General features: G+C 38.4%; 1 protein-coding gene across 4 annotated transcripts in view; it reads left to right on the forward strand.

The window, feature by feature from the left end:
- Positions 1-16,381, forward strand: part of LOC113066243 (catenin delta-2-like) — a 291,904-nt gene that overhangs the window by 220,522 nt on the left and 55,001 nt on the right. For all 4 annotated transcript variants that reach the window (XM_026238062.1, XM_026238064.1, XM_026238063.1 and 1 more), the window contains 2 exons: positions 3,408-3,540; positions 11,428-11,641. In XM_026238062.1, the coding sequence (XP_026093847.1) occupies positions 3,408-3,540; positions 11,428-11,641 (347 nt within the window). The remainder of the gene's footprint in view (positions 1-3,407; positions 3,541-11,427; positions 11,642-16,381) is intronic.

Raw genomic sequence — 16,381 nt, forward strand, 5'->3', positions numbered from 1 at the left:
ATGCACTACTTCTGATCTTTCCTCTCTGATAAACGCACTGGAATGCGCATACACACACACACAGAAAACTTATTTCTTCTGCCCCAGTTCTGTCACGCTGCCTGTGAAGTTCCTGCGCATCGATGGGGGAAAAGGAAAAGAAACTCTTCTGATGGTGTCAACTGGCCCCATTTTATAGCATTTAGTACAGCGCCTATGAAAACTGCACCCACCCTCCCCACAGCGCATTACTGGGGTTTCAGTTGAACTGAGAGTGCCTGCTAAGTTTTAATTAATCAAAAAGCACAATGCTTATCTTATCAGCTGATCATTTTGATTACGGGCTGGCGGGCGGGAAGACTGATCCTCAGGAGGAATGGGCCCCTAACTGCAGGCAGACTGATGCTTATCGGTCTGTTTGCAGAGACAGGAGAGACCATCTGCCTTCAGGCAGTGCTGGCCCCTAGGTTAAGGACTTAAGACACCAGCAACCTCCTGAATCCCTCCTGTGGTTCTTCTTATCTCTATCAAATGCAATCTTGCTTCGATAAAAGGCATTTGTTTAGGTCCTTTATTTATCAAAGTCACCCATTCTCTGTGATGGACTCTGAGGTATGGAAATATTCTGTAATTAACAAAAAACAAATAAATGGGCGTGACAGCCATGCACTTGTTTGTATGTGTTAACTTGAGGAACATAAACTAGACTTTTACACCATCTGAGTGCATCTTGTTTGTGCAAAACTTACTTAAATGCATACTTAATCTTTTGTTTTGTTGCCAGGTCGTTGCTATCTGGTTGCTATGGAGTTTGGTGGTTTCTAAATGGTCCCACCCAGTCTTTGTGGTCTTTTTGATGCCATAAACCCCAAAATATGATGGTTCCCTTGCAGGACTCCTAAAATATATAATAAATAAAATGGAATATTTTATATACATAATAATTGAATAAACATCAAAATAGAAATATAAAAACCCAATCAATATGTGTATAATATTATATATTAACATACATACAACTACAAATGCACCAATACCACTTTTTCCAGTACTAGCCCGATACCATTACTTTTATTTTTGGTAATTGCCGATACCGAGTACCGATGTTTTTATTGCATTTGTAATTTTTTTAAATATTGGGTACAGAAACCAAATGTATGTATATGTAAGTATGTATAATGTTAGCTGGTTGACTTAATTTATTAAATAGATACAGTCAAACCAAAATTTATTCAGACACCTTCAACATTTCACATTATCACAGTTTATTCTCCATACTTTAGAAGATGGTAATAAAATATGACAAGAACTCATAGTTAAACTATGTCAGAACAAATTCATCTTGATAATGTTAGATAACATTGATAGAAAGGTATGTAATGATTACAATCAACCAAAAAATATTCAGACAGCTGTTAGTATGACAGCTGTTATATTTACAAAACTATCGATACTAAGAATGGGCAACTCTTAGCCTTACTGACTGTCTGTAGTCTGCTGGGCATGCTGTAATCCAGGTTCAAGCAAACCTGAACTTCAATTTCTTTCCACAGACTTGGTCTGAATAATTTTGATCACAAATTTGTATCAGTTTTACTGGTAGTCCACTGTTTGAGGAATTTTTTTGGTATAATTTCTCACGGATTACTTTATTTTGCCAACCTTACTTACATAAATGAACTACCGTGTCCTGCACCAACTAGTAAAAAAATTATAATAATTATATCTCCTCTCTGAATAATTTTTGGTTTAACTGTATATCATTCAATTATTTTCACACTTAATTAGTTTTTGTTACTTTCTTTGTTCATGTTTTTGCTCTATGGTTCATCATCTGTAATTTAATAGCATTAGAGCTGCTCCATTGTATCGACTTAGTACTATAATGACGCGCTTTGCTGTAATAATGCAGCAATATTTTTTTGTTTTGCTTTTTATCTGAAATGTGCTCTGATTTATATTCCAAAGCCACTTATATAATTCAGAAACACTCAAGCAAGTAAAACACACGCAACGCGTGCTTGTATTTGTACTGTTGCAGAACGAGAGGGACAGTAGCAACGTACTGCCTAGCGCATTACACACAAGCTGCTAGATTCACTTTCGACAGAAACTCATGTATGCCTAAGTTTGAAAATAAATGATGTTTATAGTGAATGCCCCTATAAATTGTATTTTTTTTACGATTTAGTTTTCATCCAAATGCGTGTGCTAAGTGAGTGAACATCAAAGATCGCACAACAGAAGTATGCAAGCATGCTCGCTCGCTCGCTCTCGCTCTCTCTCTCTCTCTCCCTGCCATTAAGTAACTTGTGCATTGTTTTACTTGTTTTCGTTTCGTTTCATCTCTGCCACTGCGTGCTCAATCCACTCAGCGTACTGTATCAGCTCGCACACGTCAGCTATACAGGTGTTAATAATGAATGTTTAACATTATATTCATTGCATAGATATCCTACGTAGATTACCTTAATCTTTAATAACTCTATTCTGCTGTTTGTTGTTCTGTTGTCGATGTTTCTTTGTCTGAATATGGCACTTATCACATGCTGTGTGGAATCGGTGTTTTGTATCGGGTAATTTTAACGAGTACGGGAGCTCAATATCGGGCCCGATACGGTGCATCCGTACATACAACATATGTGTGTGTTTATAGAGAGAAAGTGTGAGTTTAAAGTCTTATTTAATAAATACATTTTTAGAATATATAAACACCTATTTAAGCTGGAAGAAATATGTGTATGTTTTCACAATTTTAAATTTGCGTATATTTTTTCTATTATTTATTTACTTTTTTCCTCTACTTAAGTGAAAATGTAAAACATTGTATTGTGTGTGTATATGTAAAATAAAGAGAGAGTTTATAGTATATATCAAAATGTAATCTTTTTTCTGTGAAAATATAAGTAAAAAAAAATAAACTGTGAAAAAAATGAGAAATATGTGTTCGATGTTTTTACACATAATGTAGAATTTTTGTGTATACACTTCTTATGATATTTGTTAGCTGGTTTCTATGAGGCAAGAAAAGAATTCCTGCAGCAGGGTTCTGTAGATCATCAGAAACCCAAGACCCTCAGAGTACAACCAATCTTTCTGTCAGACTTCCTCAGTATCAGTGAAAATGATCAAATCTAGTCATCCTCACTGAGAGAAACATTTTCACATACACACAGGTATTCACAATTGTAAATTCCTACCTCTTCTCCAAGCCCAATGTTTCAGAGCAATAACACAATAAAGGAAACCATTTTCCCTGTAACAGTTTCTGGAAAGACATCTATTTCACTTTAACCTCCATGTGTTAGAAATGTTCTTGGTAATGTTGCTGCTCTGCCAGCCTGCAATGTACAGTTTTCGTCCTATTTCCCCACCTACTGTACAACAGAAGTGTGAAATTCACTCTCCTACTCGCTCTTTTTCTGTAGGGAGTTCGGTTGGCGAGATCCTGAGTTACCTGAAGTCATTCAGATGTTGCAGCACCAGTTTCCCTCAGTTCAGTCCAACGCAGCGGCATATTTGCAACACCTGTGCTTTGGAGACAACAAGATTAAAGCTGAGGTAAATCTAATTTTATATCACTGATCAAAGGACTAGCAAAATCGGTTTAGAAAGCTTTTTTTGTGACCATGTAGAAGGTACTTAGTGTTGAAAGTGCGTTCTGAATTCTGGATTTTTCCACAAATTTAGTATCACCACCTGTATCACAATTTTTATTGATACGTGTTGTTGCATTAAATTAAGTCTTGTACATACCGTTGACAAATAATTCACCCCTTTATTGAAATTTGATGCCAGGTCTCTGATGGTAGATCTCCCAGCAGTAAATTTTCACAATTATAAAGTGTGCCTTGGATTGCACCAGTAATTATGCACTAATAGCACAGCCAAACAATACACGGAAAGCTGCATATTGACAGCCGTTCTCAACACAGCAGCTCTATAATTGTATCCCAGAGGCTTAAGAGAAACTTGGAGGACAAGGAAATTAAATTTGGACAATAAATCTGTGGGAGCAAAACAGCAACAGAAGGAGAAACGAGCTAGCCGACACACTTTTAAATGATATGTCATGGGGAAAAAAAGAAAGAAAAAAACAGAGAGAGCCAAATTAGTTTATCCAGCAATGAGATCCACTTCAAACCAGCATTTTTCTCCATTTGAAAAATGTCTTATTTATTAAGAAAAGACACTAAATGAATCCCTCTGCTTTCTTTGATCCGCCCTTTCATCAGTTTCACCACACACTGAAATCTTCTTGTTTCGTGTTGTACTCGTAAAATATTTAGAGTCATGTTCCATCATAGCTTGATTTGGGCATATATATTCAGATGCTCTATTGTGTGCAATTTTTTTCTTGTAAATAAACAAACAATTGGCATATAATTTTCATCTGTGGTTCTCTTCTGTTTTTGGTTTTCTATGTGAACAACCGGTAATAAAGTGCATTTAAAAAAAGCAACATGTGCCAAACCATCTTCCCAAATGTATAATTACAGTCGTTTACAAATTTGATGCCTACAAAAGGCAAACTCTAAGATCTTCCCGACCAAATAAAAGCTTTTAATGTTTGAAATCAAAGATATTACAACATTGTTATTATATTATTTTATATTTAGTTGTTGTTGTTAAATAAGATTTTTTTCTTTTACAATACAATAATATTATTTGCAATCCTTATATTTCTTTATTGATTTCATTTCATAATTTAAATGGTGATACATTCAAAATAAAATTATAAACAACAAAAATAATAATAATAATAACAATAATGATTATTAATATTACTGTATATTCGTATTGAATGGGGAAGACCTGAATGAAGTCCGTGTTGACATCTACCTTATTTACTTAGCTTCCGCAGTTATGAATTTTCACCAAAATAGTTGAGATTTTGATTGGATATGCATCCATTAACTTAACTATAATGTTGACAATGAGCGAATCTGTTTCTCATTGCTTTTAAAAGTGAGTCTATTTAAATTGCATTTTACATTGTATTAAGCATTGTATTCTTCCCTCCAGTTCATTTGCTTGGTAAAGCAGTACAGTTAATTTTATGTGACAATACTGCAGCAGATGTCTTTTTCCTCAACATACACATACATAAATGCTTTCACATTAAGGAGTGGATAGTGAAAAATTACACCAGCCAACATCACAATAGTTTCAGGCCTGGTAATGGCTATTTTTTCTTCTTTTTTTTTCTGCATAATATACCAGTCAGACTATAGTGAGTGATTTTTAACATTACAAATCCATGCAGTATTGACCAGTCCAACCAATTCCATACAAATGACTCTTATGAGATGGCTCTTTTTACCAACTCAAACATATTCTTACAATGTTATATTGTACATAAAGGAATACTTCATCCAAAAAGGAAAATTTAAGCCCTCATGTTGCAGAACGTCTCGGTTACGTATGTTAACCCTCGTTCCCTGAAGGAGGGAACGGAGATGCCACGTCGGTGAAAATGGGATATCGCTTCGATAGACCAATCTACTTTGAGTGTAAACTAAACGAGGCAATGTACATTGACATGCAATTATTGCATCCAGCTGCCACTGATCACTGTTTGAGTATAAGAAGGGAGCAGGTGCAATGCATACCAGGTTTTCACTGAGGAGCCGAGCCGGAGACCAGGCAGCTCAGCGGCGGTACAGCAACCATGGCGACGGGACGTGGCGTCTCCATTCCCTCCTTCAGGGAACGAGGGTTACCATACGTAACCGATACGTTCCCTTTCAGTCGGTCACTCTCGACGCCACGTTGGTGACCGACACAAAATGGGATCCCTACCAAAGTGCCATGGGTGCTGTCCCTTCCAGTGCCCTGTGCGAGCCACCTGCACCCCTATTAGATGTAGGCCGGGGCTCGGAACAAGTAGTTCCACTCAGCACTGTCAAAGCACTACCTCACTGGGTGAGATTGGATAAAACTGGGAAAACGTACCCATTCAGCTTGGTACAGGGATGCTGCGGAAGCCCCATCCTTCCCGAAGGAGGTCTCGGGAGCAAATACACATATAGCATCCATTTAGGTGTATATGGAGAAATGTGAAGTGATTAAAACCCTCTTGGGAAGACAGAAGTCTGACGGGGAAACACATACTCTAAGGCTATACCGTAGACTGTACACATACGAGTACTGTTTAGGTCTCAATATGGAACCGAGCCTTCTAAGGTTCTCACGGATTCATCATGAAGGCCTGGTGCGGGACGTTCTGCCACGTCCAGCTGCCTAGGGTGATGGAGAATCTCAACAGCGTCTACAGTACGGACACTCTGGAGCAGTTTAAGCAAGAACCATCTCCAAATCAGCTGGACCGTCAGGGGATGGAGTCGCTATTCTCCCGGGAGCATTGCTCGAGTCAGCTCGTCGGCTGTACAGATGAGCAGGCCCGGAATGCGAGCAGCACAAAGTGACCTTGGGACCTTCCGACTTCAAAAGGAGGATTTGGCGGGTGAGTTGTGACATGCAACGGGAGCGCAGACCACCTTGTCGGTTGATGTACGCAATGGTCGCTGTGTTGTCTGTTTGGATCAGCATATGCTTGCCTCGTAAGAGACCTTTGAGACTGTTCAAGGCAAGGTGCACTGCTAACAACTCTAGGCAATTGATGTGCCACTGCAGCTGCATGCCCATTGTATGTGGCCCCCTCAGCCGGAGGTGGAGGCATCCGTGAAAACCTTAGCATGCCTGGAGATCTGCTCTAAGGGCACCTCTGCCCGAAGAAACACAAGATCTAACCACAGGGTGAGGGTCTGGCGACAGGCCGGTGTAACTTGGACCCAGTGAGTGCTGCGCTTCTATGCACACCTCGGGACATAAAGCCAGTGCTGGAGCGGTCTCATATGTAACAGGCCGAGTGGTGTAAGTGCTGCCACAGCTGCCATATGCCCCAGGAGCCTCTGAAAAATTTTCAGTGGGACCGCTGTCCTGCCCTTGAACGTATTCAAGCAGGCTAGCACCGACCGCGCACGTTCCTCTGTGAGGCGTGCTGTCTGTTCGACCGAGTCAAACTCCATACAGAGAAATGAGATCCTCTACCTTAGCAAGAGTTTGCTGTTTTCCCAGTTTACCCAAAGACCCAACAGGCTCTGGTGCCGGAGCACCAAATCCCTGTGCTCGCACAACTGATTCCGCAACTCTCCATGCCCTCCTGGGACACAGAGAGGAAGAAAACTGCTCTCTCGTTGAGGTTTCCAGATTCTCTGCCTGGCCCTCCTCCAGGGGAGGGAGAGGTGCCTTCACCATCCCCCAGAAAGCAGCTACCTCTCTCTGGGTCACCCGTCCCGGGGCCTCTTGCTCTAGCTAAGGCGGAAGCCGCATAGGCACAACCATCGAGAGTGGTGAGGGAGGAGGAGCACATCAGCCGATTTCTGGGGCAGGGCAATGAGAACCAGTACGGGCCGCCCCCAAGAAACCAATCATCCAGCCTGGATGGGTCGGGACACAGTGAAGGATTCCACTCGAGCCCTACCATCCCGGCGGCCCGGGAAAGCATAGCTGCCATCTCTGGATCTGACTCAGGCTTTGTCACCATCCCAGAGGGTGGCAGCACGGCCAAATCTTCACCAGACAGCTCTCCCTCCGATGCTGAGATCGATATCTGGTCGGGGGGAGGCTGGACTCGTAGGTCACAGCAAACACAGTTGAGCAGAACGATACTAACGCTCGGCTCCAAAGCAAAAAGCTGGTATGCATTGCACCTGCTGCTGCCTTATACTCACGCAGTGATCAGCGGAAAGCTGGATGCAATAATTGTATGACAATGTGCATTGGCTCGTTTAGTTTACATTTGAAGTAGATTGGTCTATCGAAGCGATATCCCATTTTGCGTCCGTCACCGACGTGGCATCGAGAGTGACCGACTAAAAGGGAACACAAAATAAGGTATTATGAAGAATGTTGGAAACAACCATTGAAATTAGCTATGTTTCCATCACCCTGCTTGTATGCGCAAAATGAAGTATCTCATCAGAAACAAGTGATGGAAATGCCAAATTTAGAAGAAAAAAAAGTGTGGTTTTTGACGTATAAAAAAGGGTTAATGCGAATATTGGGAGATGGAATAAATTCAACCATGCACTTCAAACATCATGTGTTTTATGCTATGGGACTGCAAAACCAACCAGTGGACCGTTTTTGTTGCACAACATGTGAAATGTTGTTATGGTCATTCTTGAATGTAGTCTAGTTATTTCTGTGTAATTGCCTCCTAAAGTGTCTCTCACAACTGCATTCCAGCACAGCAGGCATCTGCCTCTGAAAGCAATTTATTGTGTTTCGTCTGCTCGCTTTGAGGTGCAAACAGTTGCTTCTACTGTTCTTATTGATATTTAGTGCCAGTTAATCAGGAAGTGAAGATTTTGTTCTCTTTGACTCGTTGGATGGAAACGGTGCTCATTCGCAAATGTTTTATGTGGTATTCCAATTTTGCACATTAGTTAATTTAGTTAATTTGGATGGAAACACATCTATTGATGTGGAGCATGAAAAGAAACATTCAGAAAAAATATATATTTTATGTTCTGAAGATGAAATTCAGTCATACAGGTTTAGAACAAAATGAGGGTAAGTAAATTGAGTAAATTTGAGAATTTTAATTTTTCATCTTTTTAAGGCTTGAGATATTTAAATCAGTGTACAGGTATTTATTGATTGACATAGTAAGTATATATTTTTGAATCACCAACAAAGTACCTGCTCACAATTTGTTTGATCGTTTGATTTGCTGAAAAGAATCAAAGAATTGTTCAGGAATCCGTTGGAATCTGTCACACTGTATGGTTTTGATTCACTAAAAAGAGCCAGCTCAAACAAATAATTAGTTTGATAATCATTTGGACTGTTCCCATTGTAGGTTTTGATTTGCTAAAAATAATTTACTTTCAAGAATATTTATTTGGGAATGTTGGAATGGTCGCACTATGTGGTTTTAATTCACTGAAATAACTCACTGGTTTCATGATCATTTAGACCAACCAGTTGCATGGTTTTGATTCACTTAAAAGAACCTGATCAAATGCGATATTTTTTCATGAATTGTACTACTCCAGAAGTTGTATGTTTCGCTTTGCTGATTGAGTAGCAGTGTTTTTAAAATAGTGCATGAATTACTGTCAGAGTAATTTATTGCAAAATCCTCACCCAACCGGTCATCCAAACGTCATTTTCTCGTAATACATTACTGAAGTCAAATGGGTTGTGAAGGTATTTTCTTATTGACATTTTTAAAGATAGATTTAAATGAACTTTAGCCAGACAGGAACTAGCACACACAGAAGCAAACTTGAAGGGAAAGGAGAATGGCTATCAGATGACAGAGCAGTATCTCCCGCAGCAGAGGTGAGGAGAATACTGATTAGCCCAGCATTTTAGCCAGACAGGACGAGCTCTGATGTTTATTGTCTTCCTGCTGAACTACTGGCCAAGTGCAAAGGCAGCTCTTTCTTGTCCTCAACTGACCACTATTTATAGCAGGTGGCTCCAGCAAAGCTCCCCAGGTCTGTGTCTTGTGCAGGTCGCCTCTGGCTAAAGTTCAGCTTTATCAGCCCTTTAGGAGGGAAAATGTAATCAGTCAATATCCATTTGCACGTGTGCTCTAGAGTCAAGAGCAAGCACTTCCGTCCTGTCTGCTCATGCCTTTAATTGAATATCTCAGTGTCTCCGCTTCTTCAGGATGATGTTAAAACTCAATTAATTTCTCAGCTGCTCAGAGTTCACAGAAAATGAGTTCACTTCTCAAACAAAGAGGCCACCATTGGTTCACCAGGCCTGCTTTTTGATAGATCTTGCAAGAAACATCCCCAGTTCCTGTTTCAATCCTCTGTTGTTTGTCGCTTCCAAACATCTGTTTCTTCCAAACATGCTGCGATCACGATCATTGTGCGTCCTCTATATAATGTTTTGTGTACTGGGGCTGCGTACTCAGAAGTGCGAATCTCACAACATGAATGAAACGAAGGCTTCTGTGTGGTGATGCACGTCTGTCAGCCTCTCGGGTTTGAGCCATGCCTTTTCCTGTCAGATGTGGTTAGAATATTCATGCTGTACATGCACTACAATCCAAAAACAGGATGAGAAGTATCCTCATGGAATGGACTATTTAGATCACTTCTCACCTTCAGACAAAGCCACTCAAAGAAACAGGTTTGTAATCTCCATTGGAGTGAGTGGCGATGTGAAGCTGGAGCGCTGATCTGTAGTGATGTACTATTCAGAAGCACATCTGCCAGGGCTGCTCCTGCACTCATCTTAAGCTAATGCAGCAGCGTATTGTGTATACCAGTTGGCAGCGGGACAGGAAATTGGAAATTCATAGTGCAATCAGTTGATGAATCTGCAGGTGTGACTCTCTCAAAATAACTTAGCCCTGCTGGTTTTATGTCAAACCCTTCAATATGTTTTTTGGCTTGCCTTGTGTATTAGTCTGTAAGGGCTCAAAGTACAAAAAAACTAAGCCACCAAATAATAACGATTTTTATTGACAATCAAATAAAAATATCTTATTCTTTATTCGCTCTCATGTTATTTCAAACCTGTATTTAAGCTACTTTATGGTGCTTTTTTTTAATTTTATTTTTATTTTTTTACTTTTTGGAGCTTGGTAGGAAAAATCACAATCTGGTTTCATTGTATGGAAGACAGTGTTTTTTTATATATATATATACTACGTAGCCCCGCACGTGACATGCAGGAAAAAAATATTTGGCTAAATCGTGTGCACGATTTACTAATCCGTTCCCTCGATTTGCTAAATCGTGCACACATGTTCATTTATGAGGGAACTATTCCTGAAAATATTATAAAATGGCACCAGATATCAAGATGAGAAGGCTGAGGGTGAGTTGATGTCAATCTGTGTTGTTTTTCCATAGCATTCAGTAACGCATGGCTTTTTGTAGTGTGGTCTCGGAACCTCTAATGAACTTGGCTGGCTTTAATTGACTTTAGTGTAGAACACCAAAGCTCTGTTTATTGAGATTTACTCACACCTCTCAGTCTGTCTGAACAGTGATTCATTTCCCAGCTCCCTTTAGTATTGATTTTTCAAATACACTGGTTATGGATTCAGTGCCTCCTCTTTGTTCATTTATCCTCCAGATGATCTCAAGGGCTGACACTAAGCTATTTTGGTGTGACTTAATACTGAATTCAGACTTTCCTTATTTTTTCATTAATATGAGGCGGCACTGCCAAATGTCAGAAGGGAAAGGTCAACATTTTGAATGTCTTCCCGTGAGCTGAGACCAAGGCCACCATGTTCTTACTGACCAATAATTCTTGATTAGATCAACTGAAGTTGCATTCAAATCAGGAGTTCATGTCTATATATTTTTTCACTATTTATTTATTTATTTGAAAATTATTCCTGTCATGGCTTTTTAGTCTTAAAATATGAAAATGCACACCACCCTTTACCCTCTCTGTTTCTCTTAGATACGGAGGCAGGGCGGTATTCAGTTGTTGGTGGACCTGTTGGATCACAGAATGGCTGAAGTACACAGAAGCGCCTGTGGTGCCCTGAGGAACCTTGTTTACGGCAAAGCCAATGATGAAAATAAAATCACTCTGAAAAACTGTGGTGGGATTCCTGCGCTAGTCCGCCTGCTGCGTAAGACCTCTGATGTGGAAGTCAGAGAACTGGTCACAGGTAAGAACTTCTGCTGGCTGTGATATGCCTCTTTTTTCAGTTTAAGTTTTATCATAGGAATTTTCTCTGGCACAGTGTTTCATGTTTTTTCCAGATCAGTCGTTGATTCTCTGTATATTTATGCTGTAATAATTAATTACCAGTTTCAGACTCTTAAAACATGATGAGTAATGGAGATCTTTGCACCTAAACCAGTGCAGTCACACAGTTAAGTTCAAATGGGTTTTGATTCTAGCAGGAGTGACATTTTCTTTTAATTCTAAGTGCAGAGACCTCAGATTTGCTTGTCTAGTGATCTGTTTCAAAGTGAAAACTCTTCTGAAATTCTTACTTTTGGATGTATTAATTATTTTCTTTTATTATTTAGAGAGCAATGGACAGTGGAGGGATGTTTGAATATTAGATTACTTTATTTATTTAGTACTTTAATATTTCCAGATTGTCATGACTCAAAAGTACCGATGTCAGTGGCGCTACAAAAATACTTTGGCATCATCTGTATTAATAATCACTTAATCCGATGTTTAAGTGATTAAAATAGCTTTGACAGAATTACTTACTTGAGTTACACAACTATTGGCTTTGTTCTCTCTCACCGTACTAGTGTAGGTGATGTAAAAGAGGAAAGCAGGCATTTTAACCAAAGCACTGTAAGGCAAGGGAAGGGGAGACTCAAAATGTTTATAAACGTAAAATGCATTTTTGCCCCGTTTGTGTTGTTTTACTAATTACACAATTATTAAAAGTATAAAACATTGTTATTTAAAATGCACAGTGTGGTTTTTAATCATATTTCTAGGTGGGACAACCCTCAGATGGGGGGAGGGGGGCAGAATTTCCAGCTATGGGATGTGACTTTTATTTTGTATTTACTGTGTGGCTTGCATGTGGTGTCTGTCATAAATAGGTTAGGTGCCTAGCTTTAGTGAAGCAGCATAGAGAGCTGCTTCTGGGACACTTCTTAAACTTTTATCTGCGTGGCTGGTGTAAACATAAGCATTGACTAGCTCTGGTGGCCGTGTCGGAGCCATAATGCATGCAGTGTAAATAAGGAGTTAAACACCTCTACATTGGCCATTGTGTTCATGCACTCAACAGATATGTCTGTGATGTATTTTATTTTATTTTTTGCTGTGAAACCTGCTAAACCCAGTTCAGGATGTGTACTACAACTTTTCATCCTTTAATTTGGCAATGCTACAAAAAAAATCTGCTGTTCTCCCCGGCCCCATCCCTTCATGTTTTAGGGATAAGGTACAGATAGAGATATTTTCAGCAAAATAAATCACCTTTCCCCAAAAAAACAAAAGGCTTTGCATTTCCAAACATGTTTCTAAATTGTTTCTGTAACGGAATGGATAGACTTTGGAACGAAGCCATGCTGGAAATTCTTGCTATGTGCTGAATTCAAATTAACATATAAATTAAATGCATTGCACATAGGGCACTTAGAGAGACTTCCTGTCACAAATTAATCAGCAAACTGGAAGCCTCAAGGTCTTTGGCTGTCCAGAGGATTCTCAGCCTCTCAATCTCAAGCATAGCAGCACATCTGAGTCATGTTTTGCCTGCCTATTTGCAGAAATATTGTGTATTTTGACATACAGAAATTAGATGTAGCCTTTTTACAACCAGTTGGACCTGATGGTCAGGTGTCCTGTCAGCTTGCTACCAGAGTCTTTAACTTTAAAGTGCCCCTATTATTCCATTTTTATGGTTGCTAATATTGTTTTATGAGTCTCCATAAACATGTTTACGTGCATTCAAGGTCAAAAAACATATTAGTTTTCACAGATAATAGATTTAATTTTACCTCATTTCTAAATGATTCATAAAAGACTCGTGCAAACCAGTTCAAAGAATCAGTCTCTTTAAACCCCTCCTTTCCGTGAGCCCTCACTGCTGTAATTGGTCAGATTGTGCACACCTTTGTGATTGGTCTTGGATCTCTCTACAGCATTGGAATGTTCTACTGCATACAGCGCATGTCGGATATGAAACACCAGTTGCCATGACAGAATGACAGCCCTGGAGACTTGTCAATACATAGAAAAGACTGTATGGATTGTAGCTTATCAACTCGAGTCGGAGTCTGATGATGAAATTGTTGAAGTGGTTGATTCACAATTAATAACTATCTATCGTGCATTGTCGGCTTCACAACTTTGCAGATAGTTTATGTTCTCATACAGCTACATGACACACTGCATGAAAGGTAATAGTTGAAAAGGCAAAATAGGGGCACTTTAATAGTTAAGCTGATGATACACAAATCAATCTTACTGTCCTTACTGTCCTCAAACACAATAAGCCTTACACCATATTTTGACATATAGTTTTCCTAAAGGAAGTGTTTAGAGGTTTTACAGAGCCCATGCAAAGGATAAATATACAAGTGTTGGGCTCTGTGAGCATGTTCTTTTATGAATCACATGACTGTGTAGTACAGATGGGATATTGATCTATAGACAACAGAACATCCCCTTAGAAACTTGTTTGAATCCTTTGGCATCTAGAAGTTTCTGAATGCTCTAGCATATGGCTTGGCCCCGAATAGTGCACTTGATGTAAAATAAGTGTCTCAATGAGATTTGTTTTTTTCTACTCATTTGCATCCATTTAAAATATTTTTTTTATAAAAGCATCTGTTTTGATAAAAAATACAAAAAATGTATAATATTCTGAATTATTTCAATTATAATCTTTCTACTTTATTTTATAAATGTTTTAATGTATTATAAAATGTAATTTATTCCTGTGGTAGCAAAGGTATATTTTCAGTAGTCATTACTCCAGTCTTCAGTGTCACATGATCTATCAGAAATCATTCTAATATGCTGATTTGGTTCCTATTGGACATTTCTTATTATTCTGATCAACGCTGGAAACTGCTAGGCTACTTAACATTAGGGCTGCTCCGATCGGGATTTTCGAGGCCGATCACAGTATCAGCAGTATCTTGCCGATCCAATCACCGATCTTTTTAAAGCCTTCTTATTATCATGTAGAATTATTTATTTATGATTAATTATCCAATCAAGATTTTAGACTTTTATGTAGGGCCTGAATTTAATTTTAGAAAATTAATTCCTTGTGAGAGGATTATTATTGTTGTTTTTTTTTTCATTTGAGGACTGGAGGGTTTTTTTTATTTATTATTATCTGACCTAAATGTTTGATCATGCACTGTACAACATTTATCCATTATTTTAATATTATTAATATTATTAATATTATCAAATATTGTTACTCAAAATGTTTTTTCAACATTGTGATTATTTTCTACACAGTACAGTAATACAAACTTTCATCGATTATTCAGTGTTTTTTTACCTTTGCATTTACTTTTAGATTTATATATTGAGTTGCTAAAGCAAAGCATTTAAACTTTTTCTTACGTTATCACAAACATTCTAAATTAAAACTTACCATTGGAAGAAACAGTCAGCTCAACTGCCTTTCCTTTGGCATTTAAATCTTTATTACAAGCAATCCTGTTGTTCATAATGAACTTTAATTAAGAACTTTTAAATGATTGCCTTGTTTATCTAAAAGTGCTCTTTTCCTTTAAATCTAGCCAAAAAACCTTAGACTATGTGTTGGCTGTTAAACACAGCAGACTTTAATTATATGCATTTATGCTGTAATTACTAAGTTTTTGTGTCAATCCATGTTCATATTTACCACAAACAATGCGCTCTTACTTTAATTCAGCACGCGCAGCACAACAAAAAATAAACTCGGTGCGGAAACGATCTCTGCTCTGCTACAGACACATACCTCCTAAATGCACGAAAACCATGATACATGCATTTATTTGTAATTTTATTTGGTAAATAGAAAGTTCAAACAAACAGCACTTGTATTATACATATTTGATAAGATTCTACGTGTCTTCATTGTCAATTTAATGCATCTTTGCTGTATAAAAGTTAATTTCTGTCAAAAAACTAATCTTACTGAACCCAAACATTAACAGCATCTGGGATTATGGTTGGACAGTCACTGAAAAACTTAGTGGTCCTTTGTTAGAGAATAGAGCTCGGAGAGTTTAGAAGACCAATGTCCTTAAATGATTGGTTTAGGATCTGTCTTAAAGGGTTAAATAATTGCTGTAGTCTATAGATGTCCATTATGATTGGTGAAAGATGACGATCTTAATCCTAAAACAGGAAGAAACTCTTAAATATGTAATAAATTGAAAAATTGGCAGAATATATCATTGCTTTCGAAGGTATGCATCAAAGGATGTAGTGCATCTCTAATACTTAGAGTTTGGGGTTTGTTCAAAACCCTAAACTTATGTTTGAGCAAATAACTAAGTGATGTTTTAGCTACAAAGTTTTTCCACTAATTTATTAAAACTATAAATTAATGACTTTTTCTAACTCTAACATTGAAAAAAATGTATCAGTTTATATTTTCTCTACACAGTCATGCAGTCAGGTGAAGATGTCTGTGGGATTTTTGCTCTTACAGTGAGAGACCCTGGTGATATGAAGCAGTCTAAATCTAGGCCTGTGTTCTGCTGGCATGAGATTTGATCTTGGTCAATGTCACCACTGACGACAATTATGTCCTTGTAGTGCTCTAGCACTAAGCCTTCCTCTCTTTCTCTTTCTTTCTCTCTCTCGTTCCCTCATGAGAAGCCGTCTCTGATTAGATACTCTCTCAGTTCAGCAATCAAGGTTGTTCTTCCCTTCTCAGAATGCATGCTTTTTTCAAAGACTTTAGAAAGTG

Source organism: Carassius auratus, chromosome 49 (assembly GCF_003368295.1).
Source record: "Carassius auratus strain Wakin chromosome 49, ASM336829v1, whole genome shotgun sequence".
NCBI lineage: Eukaryota > Metazoa > Chordata > Actinopteri > Cypriniformes > Cyprinidae > Carassius > Carassius auratus.